The sequence below is a fragment of the Salmo salar genome, chromosome 09 (assembly GCF_965601325.2).
Source record: "Salmo salar chromosome 09, fSalSal1, whole genome shotgun sequence".
In the NCBI taxonomy this organism is placed as follows: Eukaryota; Metazoa; Chordata; class Actinopteri; order Salmoniformes; family Salmonidae; genus Salmo; species Salmo salar.
In genome coordinates this window covers 17,445,409-17,463,278 of record NC_138299.1, presented here as the reverse complement: position 1 = coordinate 17,463,278, position 17,870 = coordinate 17,445,409, and the positions used below count along the sequence as shown (strand labels likewise).

At 44.2% G+C, this 17,870-nt stretch overlaps 1 protein-coding gene across 1 annotated transcript in view; it reads right to left on the bottom strand.

The window, feature by feature from the left end:
• LOC106610794 (serine/threonine-protein kinase D3) overlaps positions 1-17,870 on the bottom strand; it is a 63,858-nt gene that overhangs the window by 17,099 nt on the left and 28,889 nt on the right. Inside the window, exons 2-7 of the mRNA XM_014210381.3 lie at positions 7,847-7,985; positions 3,331-3,462; positions 2,012-2,175; positions 911-1,103; positions 698-775; positions 417-597 (exon numbers count right to left, since the gene is read on the bottom strand). Of these exons, the coding sequence (XP_014065856.3) occupies positions 417-597; positions 698-775; positions 911-1,103; positions 2,012-2,175; positions 3,331-3,462; positions 7,847-7,985 (887 nt within the window). The remainder of the gene's footprint in view (positions 1-416; positions 598-697; positions 776-910; positions 1,104-2,011; positions 2,176-3,330; positions 3,463-7,846; positions 7,986-17,870) is intronic.

Here is a 17,870-nt window from a genome sequence, read left to right as displayed (position 1 = left end):
CTTTCGGTTACAAGTCCAACGCTCTAACTGCTAGGCTACCTGCCGCCTGTCGCCTGTCAATTAGCCTATCAGAAGCTTCTAAAGCCATTACATCATTTTCTGGATTTTTCCAAGCTGTTTAAAGTCACAGTCAACTTAGTGTATGTAAACTTCTGACCCACTGGAATTGTGATACAGTGCATTATAAGTGAAATAATCTGTCTGTAAACAATTGTTGGAAAAATTACTTGTGTCATGCACAAAGTAGATATCCTAACCGACTTGCCAAAACTATAGTTTATAAACAAGAAATTTGCGGAGTGGTTGAAAAACGTGTTTTAATGACTCCAACCTAAGTGTATGTAAACTTCCCACTTCAACTGTCTTTGTGTACACAACTATTACTCAACGTACAGTTGTCCCAGTAATGTAAATACCTGATGGTCTTGATAGGCTCCTCGTCCTTCTCGCGGTCCAGGAAAGGACAGTCTATGTAGAACATCTTGTGTTCTGGGGTTGAAGGTTCCTCAGAGTCATCCAGTAGTCCTCTGGTGCTCTCCACATCACTACTGTCCACCTCCATGGTGCTGTCAGAGTCAGGCCCTGGGCTGGCAGGCTCTGTGGACACACACAACGACAGATGTGCTACTCAGCTACTGTATGACTCATGACATGGGCATGATATCAATGTGAAATCAAACAGGTAAACAGAAACTACCTCCATCGAAGGAAACCTCGCCCAAGCAGTCTCTTGGTACCTTTGATGCACACCGCTTATGGCAATTGAATTTACAATCTGAAAAGAAAGTATAGAAAACATTGATTTAATAGCACAATTTGGAGCTCCAGCGACAGTAAGGTAAAGCGGTCAAGGCAGATAATGACAGAGGGATATACAGAGAAACAGAGACAAAGGAAGGTAGGATCTTACCTTTGCACTGCATGCCCTGGCGGAACAGGCCCTTGAGCAGCCGTTTGCAGTACTGACAGATGGTTGGACGGGTGTAGGTGTGGATGGCGAAGGTGTGAGGCACCTTGACTCGCCCCAGCACCATCTTCTCCATCCAGATGGGCCGGCCACTCCACGACAGGATCCTCTTCCCTGCCTCCTGGTGGGAGCGCTGCTGCAGGGGAAGAGGGAAGGAGAGGAGGAGGTGGAAGGAAGGAAGGAAGGAAGGAAGGAAGGAAGGAAGGAAGGAAGGAAGGAAGGAAGGAAGGAAGGAAGGAAGGAAGGAAGGAAGGAAGGAAGGAAGGAAGGAAGGAAGGAAGGAAGGAAGGAAGGAAGGAAGGAAGGAAGGAGAGAGGGAAGGAGGGGCAGATGGAACAAGTATGTGAACCAAGGGAAGGGGGAGTGAGGGAGAGATGAAAAAAGGAAGGAAGGACATAGCAAATGAGGGAAGGAGGGGAGGGATGTCGGGTCCGTTCAATGAAAGAGACAGCAACACAGTACAAAATACACAAACATGACCTAGAATTAACAAGTGTTTCATTTCATTAGTCTACGTAACTGAATTTGCATTGACCTTTCATAAGCACTGGTCACCATTGAGAATATTCCATCCAGCTAGCCTCCATCCAGCTAGCCTCATACAAACAAGTTTCATAATCCTAGTTTATTAAATTAAATTTGCTGTCGTGTTTCACAATAAGATATTTCAAGAGATTTGGCAGACGAACTTAGACAATTGATAAGAAACAACAAGACATGACCTAGTAGTTGATGTTTTGCCAACTGACAAATGTGTCTCAATCAGAATAACAGTTAGATTACAATCACATTGAACATATAAGAAAGGAACTGGTTAGAACTGGTTAGTAACTGTACTGTAGATTAAAACCCTACAGTACATTCATAAGGGACGTTGAGGTACACCATTTTCACTTTGTAAGCAATAAACTGTGCAAGGGTGTAACTTTATAAGGAAATGCATTTACACAGCCCCTTTCACTGGGTCTCAAAGCTCTTTACATTGTACAGAATGTATCTTTACCACAGGACATCTCTCTCCACCAATGGAAGCGCAGGTCTTACCTCCTCCAGGACGACCACAGCATGTTCGGTGGGACCAGGGAGGGGCCGGGGGACTGAGAGCGAGGGGCCCGGCGGGGACACGTTGGACAGACGTCTCTTCCTCACCCCACTGCAGTTGTTGGGGATCTTGAAGACACAGCGCTTGTGGTAGTTCAGCCCACAACCTGGAAGTACACAGGACACAGGGGTCACTAATTACACATGAAGAATAACACACATTCTGTACAGTACATGCTACACGCAACAAACACAAACAGACTGCTTCTTTGGATGTCGGCATTGGGGCTTGATAAACTCAGCAATGCAACACTTCATACTCAGCCATATAAATGTCTTGAGATATTTGGGAAGACATATTGAGACACCTTAAGACACGTCCTGGAATAATCAGTCTCAAGAAGGAAAATCAGTACATTCGTACAGTAGGGCAGCATCAATTTGATTCTTCCCGCCATTCTCTTAAATGTCCACAAGAGGGCTCTACATGCAGTCAATGGATCACATTCTTCCACGGAGAAAGCTTTAAAAGCTTTTTAGTGGCATGAAAATAGCAGGGAATCAAATAGATCTGATCCACTGATAAACTACATGCAATTCTACATTCCACATTTCCACATTTCAATGTAATTTAACTAGCTATAACAGTCCAATTATTTCCTCCAATCTGAGTGTCTGTTGCATTCCTGTCCTGACTGGCCCTGGGGAAGGTTGTGCTATACTGACGGGCAGGCTAGATCCATCTGAGAGGTTAGAGCAGCAGCACTAAAGAGCCTTTGAAGGCTGAGTCCAACGCTTGGCATCAGTACACTGGGCTCCATTCAAAGAGGCCGGCTCTTCAAAGGCCGGCTTTAGTAATGGGGGGAAGTCACACACTCCACTGAGGCTTCCTGCTGCACGGCCCTACCAGCCTTAATGTACCCCTCAGACTGGACCAAGAGAAGGGCCTGTTTGATTTGTGTGTGCGTGAGTGTATGAGTCAGGTGAAAATTTGACACCTTGGGCTTAGGTTCACAGTGCGCCCCGGCTTTGATGTGAAAGAGAGCTTGTGTGAGTGTGTGCCACAGGCGGCCGGTGGCACCTTAATTAGGGAGGATGAGCTCATAGTAATGGACGGAACGGAATCAATGGAACGGTATCAAAGACATCAAACACATGGTTTCCATTCCATTCACTCCATTCCAGCCATTATTATAACCCGTCCTCCCCTCAGCAGTCTCCTGTGTGTGTGTGTGTGTGTGTGTGTGTGTGTGTGTGTGTGTGTGTGTGTGGTGTGTGTGTGTGTGTGTGTGTGTGTGTGTGTGTGTGTGTGGTGTGCTTACCTTCACATTTCAGCCCCTGGCGGATGAGGCCCCATAGCATCTCCCCACAGTAGTCACAGAAGGTGGGCGCTTTGTAGGAGTGGACATATAGAGCATGGGGCCGGATCTGGAAGTCCCCTACTGTGGCTAAAGCTGCAATCCAGAGACAACTTAAAACAAAAACATGGCAAACAAAACTAAAGGAAAGGAAATAAACTTCAAACACAGAAACCAAAGAATGAAAAAGACAAAAAGAAGAAGAAAAGGAATTAAGTGAATATGTTTAGTGTACACTGTAATGCAAAGGAATGTGATGCTTATAGAACTAGCTAGAACAGATCCAGGGAACAAACTGTTCACACCGTGGAGTCAACGCATCCATATCTGACAGTCTGATCTGGGAAGTACCCTATAAGCTCATATGGGAGGCAGTCAGGAACAGCAGGAGATGCCGGAGGGAAAATATGCTCTGTTCCGAGGTCATGGTTTTTCTCACTAGGGCCAGTGCTATAACATCCCATTAACAACACAGTGCTACAACAGCCTCCTTACAGTAGGGGTCAGTACAGCAGAAATTAACAGCAAGCTACAATGTTGTCTACTCCATTATCTGTTTCAGAGTGATCTGGCATTACAGAGCACACTAAAGACCAGACACATTCAACAGAACAGGACATTCAACAGAACAGGATCACATAATGATAATGGGTTATTGAGATAATGAGTTCATAGTATGGTTGAGTTTATAGCTGTTGTGGTTTGTGTTAGGGGGACTTCATGAGGTCATTCTTGGATGGGACAGTTAGTTCACAGGAGTGACTCATCCAAGATGTGAATAAGAGATAGCTATTTGCTACCAAACCTGTGCAATTGCATCCCCTAAGGACCAGACCTGGCAGTGAGAAGTAGCAGAGCAGGTCCAAATCAAGATAATCTATACAGAGAAGTCTCTTTCTCACAGTTCTTTTGCAATAATTTATGCTGTTGTGGTGTTACCACTGACCAACAGGGGAATCATTATCTTTTATACCAGAATTTAGGTGGAAAACCCTGTGTGAGGTCACTAACTATTTGTGTGGGGTTTTGTGTTTCAGTGGGTTTATGGCTGTTTTTTTCAGGTTCAGTTCTCTAATAATATGAAGATGTTCTATTATTATAGTATTATCTATTATTATATTATAGTTCTATTATCTATGTTGACTAGGACGTTACTTTAGCTAATATGGTGACAATGATGTAGGCTGTGTGTAGCGGTTATGATATGATTTGGCTTGGAAAGGTTTTTTAGCCTGGTCGCATACAGCTGATGTGTTGTTCATTGAAGTCCACAAACGAAGGGAAAAGGTGAGAGGAGTAGAGTGCATTGAGGCGAGAAGGAATACAAAGTGGCTACTATGAAAGTGAACTGTGTTTATGCGTGATCAGGGGTGTATTCATTCTGCCGATTCTGTTGAAAAATGTTTCTTAAACGGAAGCAAATGAAACTGGGATAAAAAATACTTGAATTTGTCCAATAGAAACTCTTGTTTGCAACTGGTGGACTAATGATTACACCCTAGATAAGCTAGAAGCAGACAAGAGTGTGCAAGGCCGGCGGTATTGAATGTGTCACTGCCTGTCCATGTGTCACAAATCTTTCTCTCGACCTACTTTGTAAACTTTCACTCATAGGCTAGGTTGTAGCAATCTCATGATGGGTAAAGGGAAAATTAGAGTATCATGTAGTAGCCTAAACCTATCAATGTTACATTGAACTGGGTGAATGGAATATGGATGACAGTCATCCAACATTTTGTAATAGAAATAAGGCCATGCTCATGATAAAAAAATTGTCCTCCCTCATCATAAACGGCACTGACCACCACTGAAGTGTATAGATATTTCCACCAAAAAATAAGCTGAAATGTGGTTGCTGATAACTTGAACATGGTTGTCTTATTGATTAAACAGTTTATGTCAGGGAGAATTTGTTTCTTTGAAAGTGACTTTCTCTATGGTTTAGCAACAGTAAACAAGCTAAGTCAGGGGTTCTCAAACTTTTTCAATCCGGGGACCCCTTTTGTGGTAGCAAATTCATCAGAAACCCCCTCATAATCAGAACACAACTCGAGTGAGATAAAAATAGCATACAATGAGTTTTAATCTGACTTTGGCAGTGAATGGCCGGACGAACCAAGTTTTGGGCCCTGGGAAGGAATATTTTAAAGGCCAGCCTCTCTGCATCAGAGAGAACATTTAACAGTTTTCAAGCTAATTTCCTGCAATTCTACAGACTTTGTCATGTGGCAGAGATTTTTGTTGTTGTTGATGTTGCAGTTTTAAAGCTAATGTCCTGCAATTAATTAAAAAAAAGTTATACATGAGGCAGAGAGAAAACTAATACTAATTGGGGGAATACAAGAACTGTGGATACCAATATCCCTGTTATATCCAATATCCATGTTGCCCAGGGTTAAGAACATACATTGTAGATGAATAATATTACACTGTATTACATTACACCCTCTAAACTTATTCCATGGATCCCTTGGCCAAAATGTGTCTAATCTGTTGTTGTCAGTAACATTCCTAAAAACAATTTTGGGAAAAATTTGATATTTTTATTTATCTGGCAGCGGACCCCCTGCACACCACACTTTGAGAACCCCTGAGCTAAGGCATGAGACATCTGAAACAAAAAATGTCTTTAGAGAACCAGATTTTGGGTTAAACTTCAAAGCGGAGAAAGAACTTTAAAAAAGCACATGCCATCACACTGTTCATAGCTCCCTGGCACAAACACATGAAAGAAGGTATTCATGGGCTTTTCAAACACATCAAGGAAAATTAACGGCCTCAACTTTATAAAATGGAGTTTGAGATATTTTGCATCAATCCCCTCAGAAGATTGAGCCAATAAAGAGTTTTTCACAAGCAGCAGGCCTGAAATCAATGTAACGTCTGTTTGTTTTCATTTTTGACTAATCAGGCTTCACAAGTGTCCATCAGACATAAGATATAAAGGTTATTGTTTGTAGCATTCTTCACAGACTAAAAGATCTATAAAATAAATATCATTTTCACATGCGTAAACATCCATTTTGTATGTCATATCCTGTAAAATAGGAGGGAAACTGAGTGGGAAACAAACAGTGAGTGGGATTCTTAGAGCAAACAGCCCTCTCTCCATGTCCAACCCCCTGGTTAGGGATGACCTGTCCACTCTTTTCAGAGCCGCCCTGCACATCCCAGTATGTTTATACTCAGTTGGTCCACTACAATCACTTACTGCAGAGAAAACAAGCCAGGCCCTTTGAGTCCAGCGCCAAGAGAAATCAGCTCTGGCCTCAAACAGTGAGGAAGGTTTTAGGGCAAACCACTGAGCTGTTTGTCTCTCTCAGTCACATAACTGAACAACAGGTCTCAAAGAATTCACCGAAATGAATGGTGTGTTTTAAAGTATTAATTTAAACGAGAAGCCACTAAGGGAAGGATAAATAGTATAATTAGAAAACTCCTGTTTTCAGTCTGCCAGACTAGAACAGCAACACATTTCTGAGATTGTATTGCACCAGTTTGACACACGTTGATCTCCTCAGCAGATGTAGGCCAACTACAAGGTTAAGACAAAGTAGCAGTGTCGGTGTAGAGCTTGCGGATGTGGAATTACTCTGACCTCACACAGTCATCCAGGTGCGGCACTGAGGCTGACACCTGTCAACCGTCTGAACCCAGAGGGAAGGAGACAGAGGAAACCAGTGGTCTCATGGATACACTCGCCTGGGGCTCACTGATATACACCAGCAGATCAGATCGATCCGGGACCAGAGTTATATTATGTCTGGATCCATGCAGACAATGCTTCTAGTTCTACACCAGGGAGAGAGGGATGTCCAGTCCAGGTGCTTCCCAATAGAGACGGATGGAACAGAATTATTTTACAAGACAGTGTTTGTTACACTTAATAGTCAGCAGGAAACTGAAATCATGTGTGACAGGAAAAGAGAGGGGTGTCACGTCCTGACCAGTGAAAAGGGTCATTTTGCCATAGTAGAATGGTCAGGGCGTGGCAGGGGGGTTGTTTTGTGTGTTTTGGGGTTGGTTTGTTTCTAGGGGGAATTTGTTCTAGTTTTCTGTTTCTATGTTTCATTTTCCATGTGTGGCCGAGTATGGTTTCCAATCAGAGGCAGGTGTCTTTCGTACTTAGGCAGCCTGCTTTCCTTTGGGTTTTGTGGGTGGTTGTTTTCTGTTTAGTATGTTAGGATACCTGACAGAACTGTTTGGCTGTCATTTGGTTTTCTTTGGGAAGTGCTTTCATTCAAAATAAAAGATGAGCACTCAACACGCTGCGCCTTGGTCTGTTCACTACGACGCCTGTGACAAGGGGAAACTAGCCACCTGTGTCTCTGGAGGTGCGCTTTAGATAGGAGTGAAACAGTCCTGTACGGCACACAGATCTGTTTAGAGGAGCCTTACTGAATTAGTACAGATAGCCTACAGAACAAGTGAAAAGGTTAATAAAAACCATTAGAGCTGAACTCAGATCAGTACTACTCACCAGAGAGCACCACCTCTATCAGATCTCCCTCGTGGATATCCTCTGCTGTCGTCAGCCTCTGGAGGATGTTCTCAGAGTTCAAGTCATGGCGGAAGAGCAGGATTTTGTCATACATGCCAAAGAAGCCACACTCTGGGAACTGGGGAGGAAGAAGAAGAATAGTTGTGAGTATCCACTATGTGCAGAAGACATTGGGTGGGAACACTCCTAATTTACAACTCGACCAACAGTTTACACACAATACCTCATATACACTTTTTGAAATTGGCATCAGCTGATCAAGGCCCTGTCATCATATTCATTCAACGGTTGTTTGCTCTTCTTTTTTTCCACTCATTTGGTTTGGTGACATTTATGATTATGTTCAGTGCGGTTTGTCATATTTCCTGGACAAGCGCTACTAATTAGTGGTGGGCCCCCATCTAATGAGTTTGAGTTTATATTGTATAGAGCTCCTTCTCTGATTCATGGAGTAATGGCTGCCTTCATTCAGTCATCATAGCCAGAACCAGCAGGCCAGTGGTGTAGGAACAGAACGGGGGCGAAGATACAGTGGTTGTGTGTGGAATGAACATCAGACTGAATATCACCGCAGAGAGAGAGAGAGCGAGAGCGAGAGCGAGAGCGAGAGAGACTGAAACACAGCTGTTTAATTCACCCTAGCCACCACGAGTCACACACACACACACACACACACTCCTGCTCCCGTTAACTACTTCCTGTGGCTCACGTCAGCAGTCAACGTGGAGGATGGAAGAAAATCCACTGGCTCCGGAAAAGAGCTCACATTCAAACACCTTTATTCCCCTGAAACACTGCAACAGTGGACTGCACTGAAAACAGCAGAAGGAAATACCACTCAAATGGCCATTCAATACAGCATGCCACTGTTTTCCATACAGCAATTAATGTAGGCAGAATGCCATTCATTTTGCTCTATTGAGCTCAAAATGTGCCCATTAGGGGCATGCCATTGATAATGAAAAAGTTATCAAAATCATACTGACATAGCCATTGTAATAACACTGTAATAACTTTTCTAGTTGGTGGTGTGGAATAGTAACTGACTATCGCTAATTGTCTGTTTCACAAGTTTAAAAACTAAGAGTCTTTATCTAAACCAATCATAGACGTCTGTTTCACAAGTTTAAAATCTAACAGTCTATATCTAAACCAATCATAGACGTCTGTAACGGTCGTCGTAGGAAGTGGACCAAGGCGCAGCGGGTTGAGTGCTCATTATAACTTTATTAGAACACTTACTAAACAAAACAAGAAAAAACGAACGGACGACAAACAGTAATGCAGGTTACACACAGCTATGAAAAAACAACCTCCCACAATTCCCATAACAAACACACCCCTATACATAGGACCTTCAATCAGAGGCAACGAGGAACAGCTGCCTCCAATTGAAGGCCCAATCCCAATAAATTAAACATAGAAATAGATAGACTAGACTGAACATAGAAATACACTAACATAGAACATAGACCAAAACCCCGGAATACTCTAAACAAACACCCCTCTACATAAACAATTATATCAACAAACCCCGAACCACATAAAACAAACACCCCCCTGCCACGTCCTGACCAAACTACAATAACAAATAGCCCCTTTACTGGTCAGGACGTGACAACGTCTCTTTCACAAGTTTAGACAGCACAGTACAGTACCATAAAGAAAATAAAAGTAGAGTATGTCAGTACAATTCAGCACAGTACTGTACTATACTTTACAGTACTGAACTCTAATCTACTCTCCTCTGCTGTGGTCTACTGTACTGTACTGAAGTCCAAACTTGTGAAACATAGATGTCCATGATGGGTACAGATTTGGCCCAGTTCGGACCAACCAAATTTGGTCTTGTTAAGGGGCGGAGCTCATTAGAATAATAGCCATTGTGTAGAATAATACCTAAACATGCAAAGGAGGATATTACATATTTCTACCTTTGTGTACCTATTCAGGATACATCACCATGAAGAGAATGACATTCATAATTATGCATTTCTGTATACAGTCGTGGCAAGTCTGCTGCCTCAGTTTGTATGATGGCAATTTGCATATACTCCAGAATGTTATGAAGAGAGATCAGATGAATTGCAATTAATTGCAAAGTCCCTCTTTGCCATGCAAATTAACTGGATCCCAAAAAAACATTTCCACTGCATTTCAGCCCTGCCACAAAAGGACCAGCTGACATCATGTCAGTGATTCTCTCGTTACCACAGGTGTGAGTGTTGACAAGGACAAGGTTGAAGATCACTCTGTCATGCTGATTGAGTTTGAATAACAGACTGGAAGCTTCAAAAGGAGGGTGGTGCTTGGAATCATTGTTCTTCCTCTGTCAACCATGGTTGCCTGCTAGGAAACATGTGCCGTCATCATTGCTTTGCACAAAAAGGGCTTCACAGGCAAGGATATTGCTGCCAGTAAGAGTGCACCTAAATCAACCATTTATCGGATCATCAAGAACTTCAAGGAGAGCGGTTAAATTGTTGTGAAGAAGGCTTCAGGGCGCCCAGGAAAGTCCAGCAAGCGCCAGCACCGTCTCCTAAAGTTGATTCAGCTGCGGGATCGGGGCACCACCAGTACAGAGCTTGCTCAGGAATGGCAGCAGGCAGGTGTGAGTGCATCTGCACGCACAGTGAGGCGAAGACTTTTGGAGGATGGCCTGGTGTCAAGAAGGGCAGCAAAGAAGCCACTTCTCTCCAGGAAAAACATCAGGGACAGACTGATATTCTGCAAAAGGTACAGGGATTGTACTGCTGAGGACTGGGGTAAAGTCATTTTCTCTGATGAATCCCCTTTCCGATTGTTTGGGGCATCCAGAAAAAAGCTTGTCCGGAGTAGACAAGGTGAGAGCTACCATCAGTCCTGTGTCATGCCAATAGTAAAGCATCCTGAGACCATTCATGTGTGGGGTTGCTTCTCAGCCAAGGGAGTGGGCTCACTTACAATTTTGCCTAAGAACATAGCCATGAATAAAGAATGGTACCAACACATCCTCCGAGAGCAACTTCTCCCAACCATCCAGGAAAAGTTTGGTGACGAACAATGCCTTTTCCAGCATGATGGAGCACCTTGCCATAAGGCAAAAGTGGTAACTAAGTGGCTCGGGGAACAAAACATCGATATTTTGGGTCCATGGCCAGGAAACTCCCCAGACCTTAATCCCATTGAGAACTTGTGGTCAATCCTCAAGAGGCGGGTGGACAAACAAAAACCCACAAATTCTGACAAACTCCAAGCATTGATTATGCAGAATGGGCTGCCATCAGTCAGAAAAAAGTCAGGATGTGGCCCAGAAGTTAATTGACAGCAGGCCAGGGCGGATTGCAGAGGTCTTGAAAAAGAAGGGTCAACACTGCAAATATTGACTCTACATCAACTTCATGTACTTGTCAATAAAAGCCTTTGACACTTATGAAATGCTTGTAATTATACTTCAGTATTCCATAGTAACATCTGACAAAAATATCTAAAGACACTGAAGCAGCAGACTTTGTGAAAATGAATATTAGTGCATTCTCAAAACTTTTGGCCACGACTGTAGTACAGATCAGCGACCCATAATGTCAGTCTGTTACCATCATTTTGTTCCCGGATGTTAATCCACTTCACTTACTGTAGTTCAATAACCAAAATACATATTTTTCAAACTCGAGGTGCCATATCATAGCTGACAGCCCATTGTTTCTGCAGACATCTATGAATCTTTATTCGGAGCAGATATGGTCACAAAAAGGGAGATTTTACCGTCATTCTGTTTCTAAACTTTACATCTGCACTGTTCTTTGAGTAAATATGTTTCTGTACAATTGTCAGTGGAAATTGTCAAAAGTAGTCCTTGTGCATAGAGGTGTGCGGCTTGTTTAACTTTGCAATCAATGGTATTTGTTTGGTATACTTTTCAGCGTCATTCTGTTGCTGTGAAATTGCCCTAGAAAAGACAGAACTGTCCTACTCGTTGACACTGAGTGAGTGAGTAGCCTTGGTCCTCAGCAGGCAGTCTGAGGTGCGCTCACTTCACCGGTATTATCCAGTAGCTGTGATGTAACCTCCAGGCAGCCAGGCAGTCAGTCAGTGCCGGGCTGGGGAGGGTCATGGACTCTCGGATGAGGTAAGGGCCTAGGCCAGCATACTTATAGTGAGTGAAACAGAGGAGAGGAGGGAGGAGGAAAAGCGGAAAACATCCTGAGAGGAGTGACAGAGGAGCAGCAGCCTCCTGCAACATGGGCAGGAAGTGAGCGAAGTCAATATTAAGCCACTTCCTGCTCCCAGACCCACAGCTTCCACACAGCTTCCACTGCTCATGTCAAGACAGACGTTAAACACACACAGGTTATGCACACATACATGCACACACACTCACTAAATCACTGGCTTGTGCACACCCACACAGGCTCACACACACATCTGCCTACAGTACATTTTCTGTTCATACACATAAATGCAAAATCCATTGTGGTTTCATGTATCAAAGTAGGACAACCGTGGATTGATGGCAGCATTCGTGCAAAACTGAAAGCGCGAACCACTGCTTTTAATCAGGGCAAGGTGACCGGAAACATGACTGAATACAAACAGTGTAGCTATTCCCTCCGCAAGGCAATCAAACAAGCTAAGCGTCAGAATAGAGACAAAGTAGAGTCGCAATTCAACGGCTCAGACACGAGAGGTATGTGGCAGGGTCTACAGTCAATCACGGACTATAAAAGGAAAACCAGCCCCGTCGCAGACCAGGATGTCTTGCTCCTAGACAGACTGAACAACTTCTTTGCTCGCTTTGAGGACAATACAGTGCCACTGACACGGCCCACTACCAAAACCTGCGGGCTTTCCTTCACTGCAGCCGACGTGAGCAAAACATTTAAACGTGTCAACCCTCGCAATGCTGCAGGCCCAGACGGCATCCCAGCCGCGTCCTCAGAGCATGCGCAGAGCAGCTGGCTGGTGTGTTTACGAACATATTCAATCAATCCTTATCCCAGTCTGCTGCCCCCACATGCTTCAAGAGGGCCACCATTGTTCCTGTTCCCAAGAAAGCTAAGATAACTGAGCTAAATGACTACCGCCCCGTAGCACTCACTTCCGTCATCATGAAATGCTTTGAGAGACTAGTCAAGGACCATATCACCTCCACCCTACCTGACACCCTAGACCCACTCCAATTTGCTTACTGCCCCAATAGGTCCACAGACGACGCAATCGCAATCACACTGCACACTGCCCTAACCCATCTGGACAAGAGGAATACCTATGTGAGAATGCTGTTCATCGACTACAGCTCAGCATTTAACACCATAGCACCCTCCAAACTCGAGACCCTGGGTCTCGACCCCACCCTGTGCAACTGGGTCCTGGACTTCCTGACGGGCCGCCCCCCAGGTGGTGAGGGTAGGTAACAACATCTCCACCCCGCTGATCCTCAACACTGGGGCCCCACAAGGGTGCGTTCTCAGCCCTCTCCTGTACTCCCTGTTCACTCACGACTGCGTGGCCATGCACGCCTCCAACTCAATCATCAAGTTTGCAGACAACACTACAGTGGTAGGCTTGATTACCAACAACGACGAGACAGCCTACAGGGAGGAGGTGAGGGCCCTCGGAGTGTGGTGTCAGGAAAATAACCTCATACTCAACGTCAACAAAGGAGATGATCGTGGACTTCAGGAAACAGCAGAGGGAGCACCCCCCCTATCCACATCGATGGGACAGTAGCGGAGAGGGTAGAAAGTTTGAAGTTCCTCGGCGTACACATCACGGACAAACTGAAATGGTCCAACCACAGGAACCTCAGGAGGCTGAAGAAATTTGGCTTGTCACCAAAAACACTCACAAACTTTTACAGATGCACAATTGAGAGCATCCTGTCGGGCTGTAGTGAGGTCTGCACAACGCATCACCGGGGGCAAACTACCTGCCCTCCAGGACACCTACACCACCCGATGTCACAGGAAGGCTAAAAAGATCATCAAGGACAACAACCACCCGAGCCACTGCCTGTTCACCCCGCTATCATCCAGAAGGCGAGGTCAGTACAGGTGCATCAAAGCAGGGGCCGAGAGACTGAAAAACAGCTTCTAACTCAAGGCCATCAGACTGTTAAACAGCCATCACTAACATTGAGTGACTGCTGCCAACATACCACAATGCCACTTTTATATGTTTACATATCCTACATTACTCATCTCGTATGTATATACAGTACTCTATACCATCCACTGCATCTTGCCTATGCCGTTCTATACCATCACTCATTCATATATTTTTTTATGTACATATTCTTATTAATTCCTTTACACTTGTATGTATAAGGTAATTGTTGTGAAATTGTTAGGTTAGATTACTCGTTGGATATTACTGCATGGTTGGAAGTAGAAGCACAAGCATTTCGCTACACTCGCATTAACATCTGCTAACCATGTGTATGTGACAAATCAAATTTGATTTGACATTTAGTTCTGCAGTTCTGTACATGCAGTTCTGTATCCTGAAAAAGTAACCTGTCTCGTGCTAAGCCTGCCTATGCTGTATGACACTGTAACCATGGATCTCTCACTCACTTTCTTACCTCAAAGGGGAGGTCGTGCCCTCAGCCTGGCAGGAAAACGATGCCCAGTTTCTGTGAAGGGCAGCAATGCCTTTCTTCTCTCTCTCTCATCTCTCCCTTCATGTAATGATGAAGTGTGTTTCCCCAACCGCTCTGCCAGCCAGCCAGCCTTCATCATCAGATGGAAGGGGTTGATAGGGGCTGTCAGGGAGGAAGACAGCCAGTGAAGGTCCTGGATGGATGTAGGAGGCCATCCTGTGTGGCGCTCATCAAAGCGGGCCCCTGGTGGAGGGCCCGTGCAGGGCTGTGTCTCGCTGCCAAGATGGCTGCTCTAGCAGGGCCACCTAACACAGCTGCTTCCCTATCAGGGTCACACACAATGCCCACGGAACAATGTGAGGCGTAACACAACGAGGCCCATGGACACCAGGGAAGGCACACGGTACGGCAGAGGGGAACACCTGGAGCTCCTAAAATGCTGGAGCCATGGCTGCATGGAAAGAGGACAGGGGTAGGGACTACACTGACAAACTATGCAAACTGCTTTTAAATTACTATAAACCATAATTCCTCTACTGGATTAACCCTTAAATAAAATCTTTATACATGCACCCTTAAACAGCTCATTCAATGGGTTTAGTCATCCTCTCTCCCCGTCCACTTCCAGTTAAGTCCCTAGAGCAGCAGAGCAGAGCCCGGCTGAAGGCCATGAAATCACGTAAACACTGATAAACTCCTGTGTTTAAAAGGCCTCCTTTAACCACAATGTGTATGGAACATGAAAGGATCTGTCTGTTAGCTGTTGCCTTACATAACTGCATCATCATCCCCAGTGCTCCCAGCTGGCCTGGGCCCTGGCTCTAATCTGAGAGGCTAGCCGTAGCTTCTAGTCTAAAGCCTTTATACACAGCAGACCAGTCTGCATCTCCTCCTGTAGGCCTGATTCAATCTGATGAAGGTCCATAGACTGAAGTGTCGCTATGCGTTTGGTCTGTGTAGACTATAGAGGTCGACCGATTATGATTTTTGAATGCTGCTACCGATACCGATTATTGGAGGACCCAAAAAAGCCGATAGCGATTTTTGTATATATATTTGTAATAATGACAATTACAACAATACTGAATGAACAATGAATACTTTTATTTTAACTTAATATAATAGATCAATAAAATCAATTTAGTCTCAAATAAATAATGAAACATGTTCAATTTGGTTTAAATAATGCAAAAACAAAGTGTTGGAGAAGAAAGTAAAAGTGCAATATGTGCCATGTAAAAAAGCTAACGTTTAAGTTCCTTGCTCAGAACATGAGAACATATGAAAGCTGGTGGTTCCTTTTAACATGAGTCTTCAATATTCCCAGGTAAGAAGTTTTAGGTTGTAGTTATTATAGGACTATTTCTCTCTATACCATTTGTATTTCATATACCTTTGACTATTGGATGTTCTAATAGGTACTTTAGTATTGCCAGGCTAATCTCGGGAGTTGATAGGCTTGAAGTCATAAACAGCGCAATGCTTGAAGCATTGCGAAGAGCTGCAGGCAAATGCAGGAAAGTGCTGTTTGAATGAATGCTTACGAGCCTGCTGCTGCCTACCACCGCTCAGTCAGACTGCTCTATCAAATCATAGACTTAATTATAATATAATAACACACAGAAATACGAGCCTTAGGTCATTAATATGGTCAAATCCGGAAACTATCATTTCGCAAACAAAACGTTTATTCTTTCAGTCAAATACGGAACCGTTCCATATTTTATCTAACGGGTGGCATCCATAAGTCTAAATATTGCTGTTACATTGCACAACCATCAATGTTATGTCATAATTACGTACAATTCTGGCAAATTAGTTCGCAACGAGCCAGGCGGCCCAAACTGTTGCATATACCCTGACTCTGCGTGCAATGAACGCAAGAGAAGTGACACAATTTCCCAAGTTAAAAAAAATTCATGTTAGCAGGCAATATTAACTAAATATGCAGGTTTAAAAATATATACTTGTGTATTGATTTTAAGAAAGGCATTGATGTTTATGGTTAGGTACACATTGGTGCAACGACAGTGCTTTTTTCGCGAATGCGCTTGTTAAATCACCCGTTTGACGAAGTAGGCTGTGATTCAATGATAAATTAACAGGCATCTCATCGATTATATGCAACGCAGGACAAGCTAGATAAACTAGTAATATCATCAACCATGTGTAGTTAACTAGTGATTATGTGAAGATTGATTGTTTTTTATAAGATACGTTTAATGCTAGCTAGCACCTTGCCTTGGCTCCTTGCTGCACTCGCATAACAGGTAGTCAGCCTGCCACGCAGTCTCCTCGTGGAGTGCAATGTAATCGGCCATGATCAGTGTCCAAAAATGATGATTAACGATTGTTATGAAAACTTCAAATCGGCCCAAATTAATCGGCCATTCCGATTAATCGGTCGACCTCAAGTAGGCTAATCCATCCATGGCCAGAACTAGGACTGTAGACTAGTGGGAAGGAGGGCTGAGGAGGCAAAGGTTAGGGACAGTGAGGGCGCTCAAACACACCATAACAATGACCCCAGTGTCAGGGCTACTGCTCCTGGCTTTAATGTAGCTGAGATAAGCTGGGGTCCAGTGGAGAGCAGGGAGTTATGGGAAAAAAGAGATAAGATTCCAGAGGAGGAGAAGCGACCCGCAAAGGCTCTGTGTGTGTTGGCAATGGCTGTGAAGACAGGGTGCTGAAAGGAGACTGTGAGAGCGAGGAGAGCTCAGTGGATAGGGATCTTATGATAGCTGCCCTGCTTTCCACAAGATCCCACTTCACACTTGATGAATTCAGCACTTTGGGATTTTATTGAGGAAGATTGCAGGAGTTTATAATAATGTAGATATGACTAAACAACATCAAGAAAGTATACTTTTACACAGCTTTATGTTTCCAAAACAAAAGGCCCTTCCTAAACCCTGTCATACTTTAAAGTGATTGACGGCATGGCTCTTCCTGTGTCCAGAGTGAGATGTCAGGGTGAGGTTTTCCTCCATACGTCTGACATGCCTGCTCTCCAGACCCGGTGCCCGGGGCCAGCCCCCTCCACTTCCCCTCCTGCACTGCTCCAAGACCTGGTCAGCTGGAGTCACCTCCTGTTGGCAATGACTGTACTGAACATAATCATAAATGTCACCAAACTAAATGAGAGGAAAAAACACTTTCCACTGCACATGGTTCCCATTCCAGCACGGGAGCAGCCGCATGCAGCTCAGGGCTACAGAGGGGTACAGTTCAGTACTGGGGAAAGGGCTGTACATCTCCATTCTTGGTATGAGGAAGCCTATGTTAGGAAAGACCATGGGGGCATGAGGACACAGGAGGGAAGAGAATAAGCTGTGCAAGTTACTGAATATTGTAGATCCAAAATGGGGAATCGCTTGGTGATTGGTTGCACTGGGAGGCACTTGCATTGGCAAGCTCTATCAT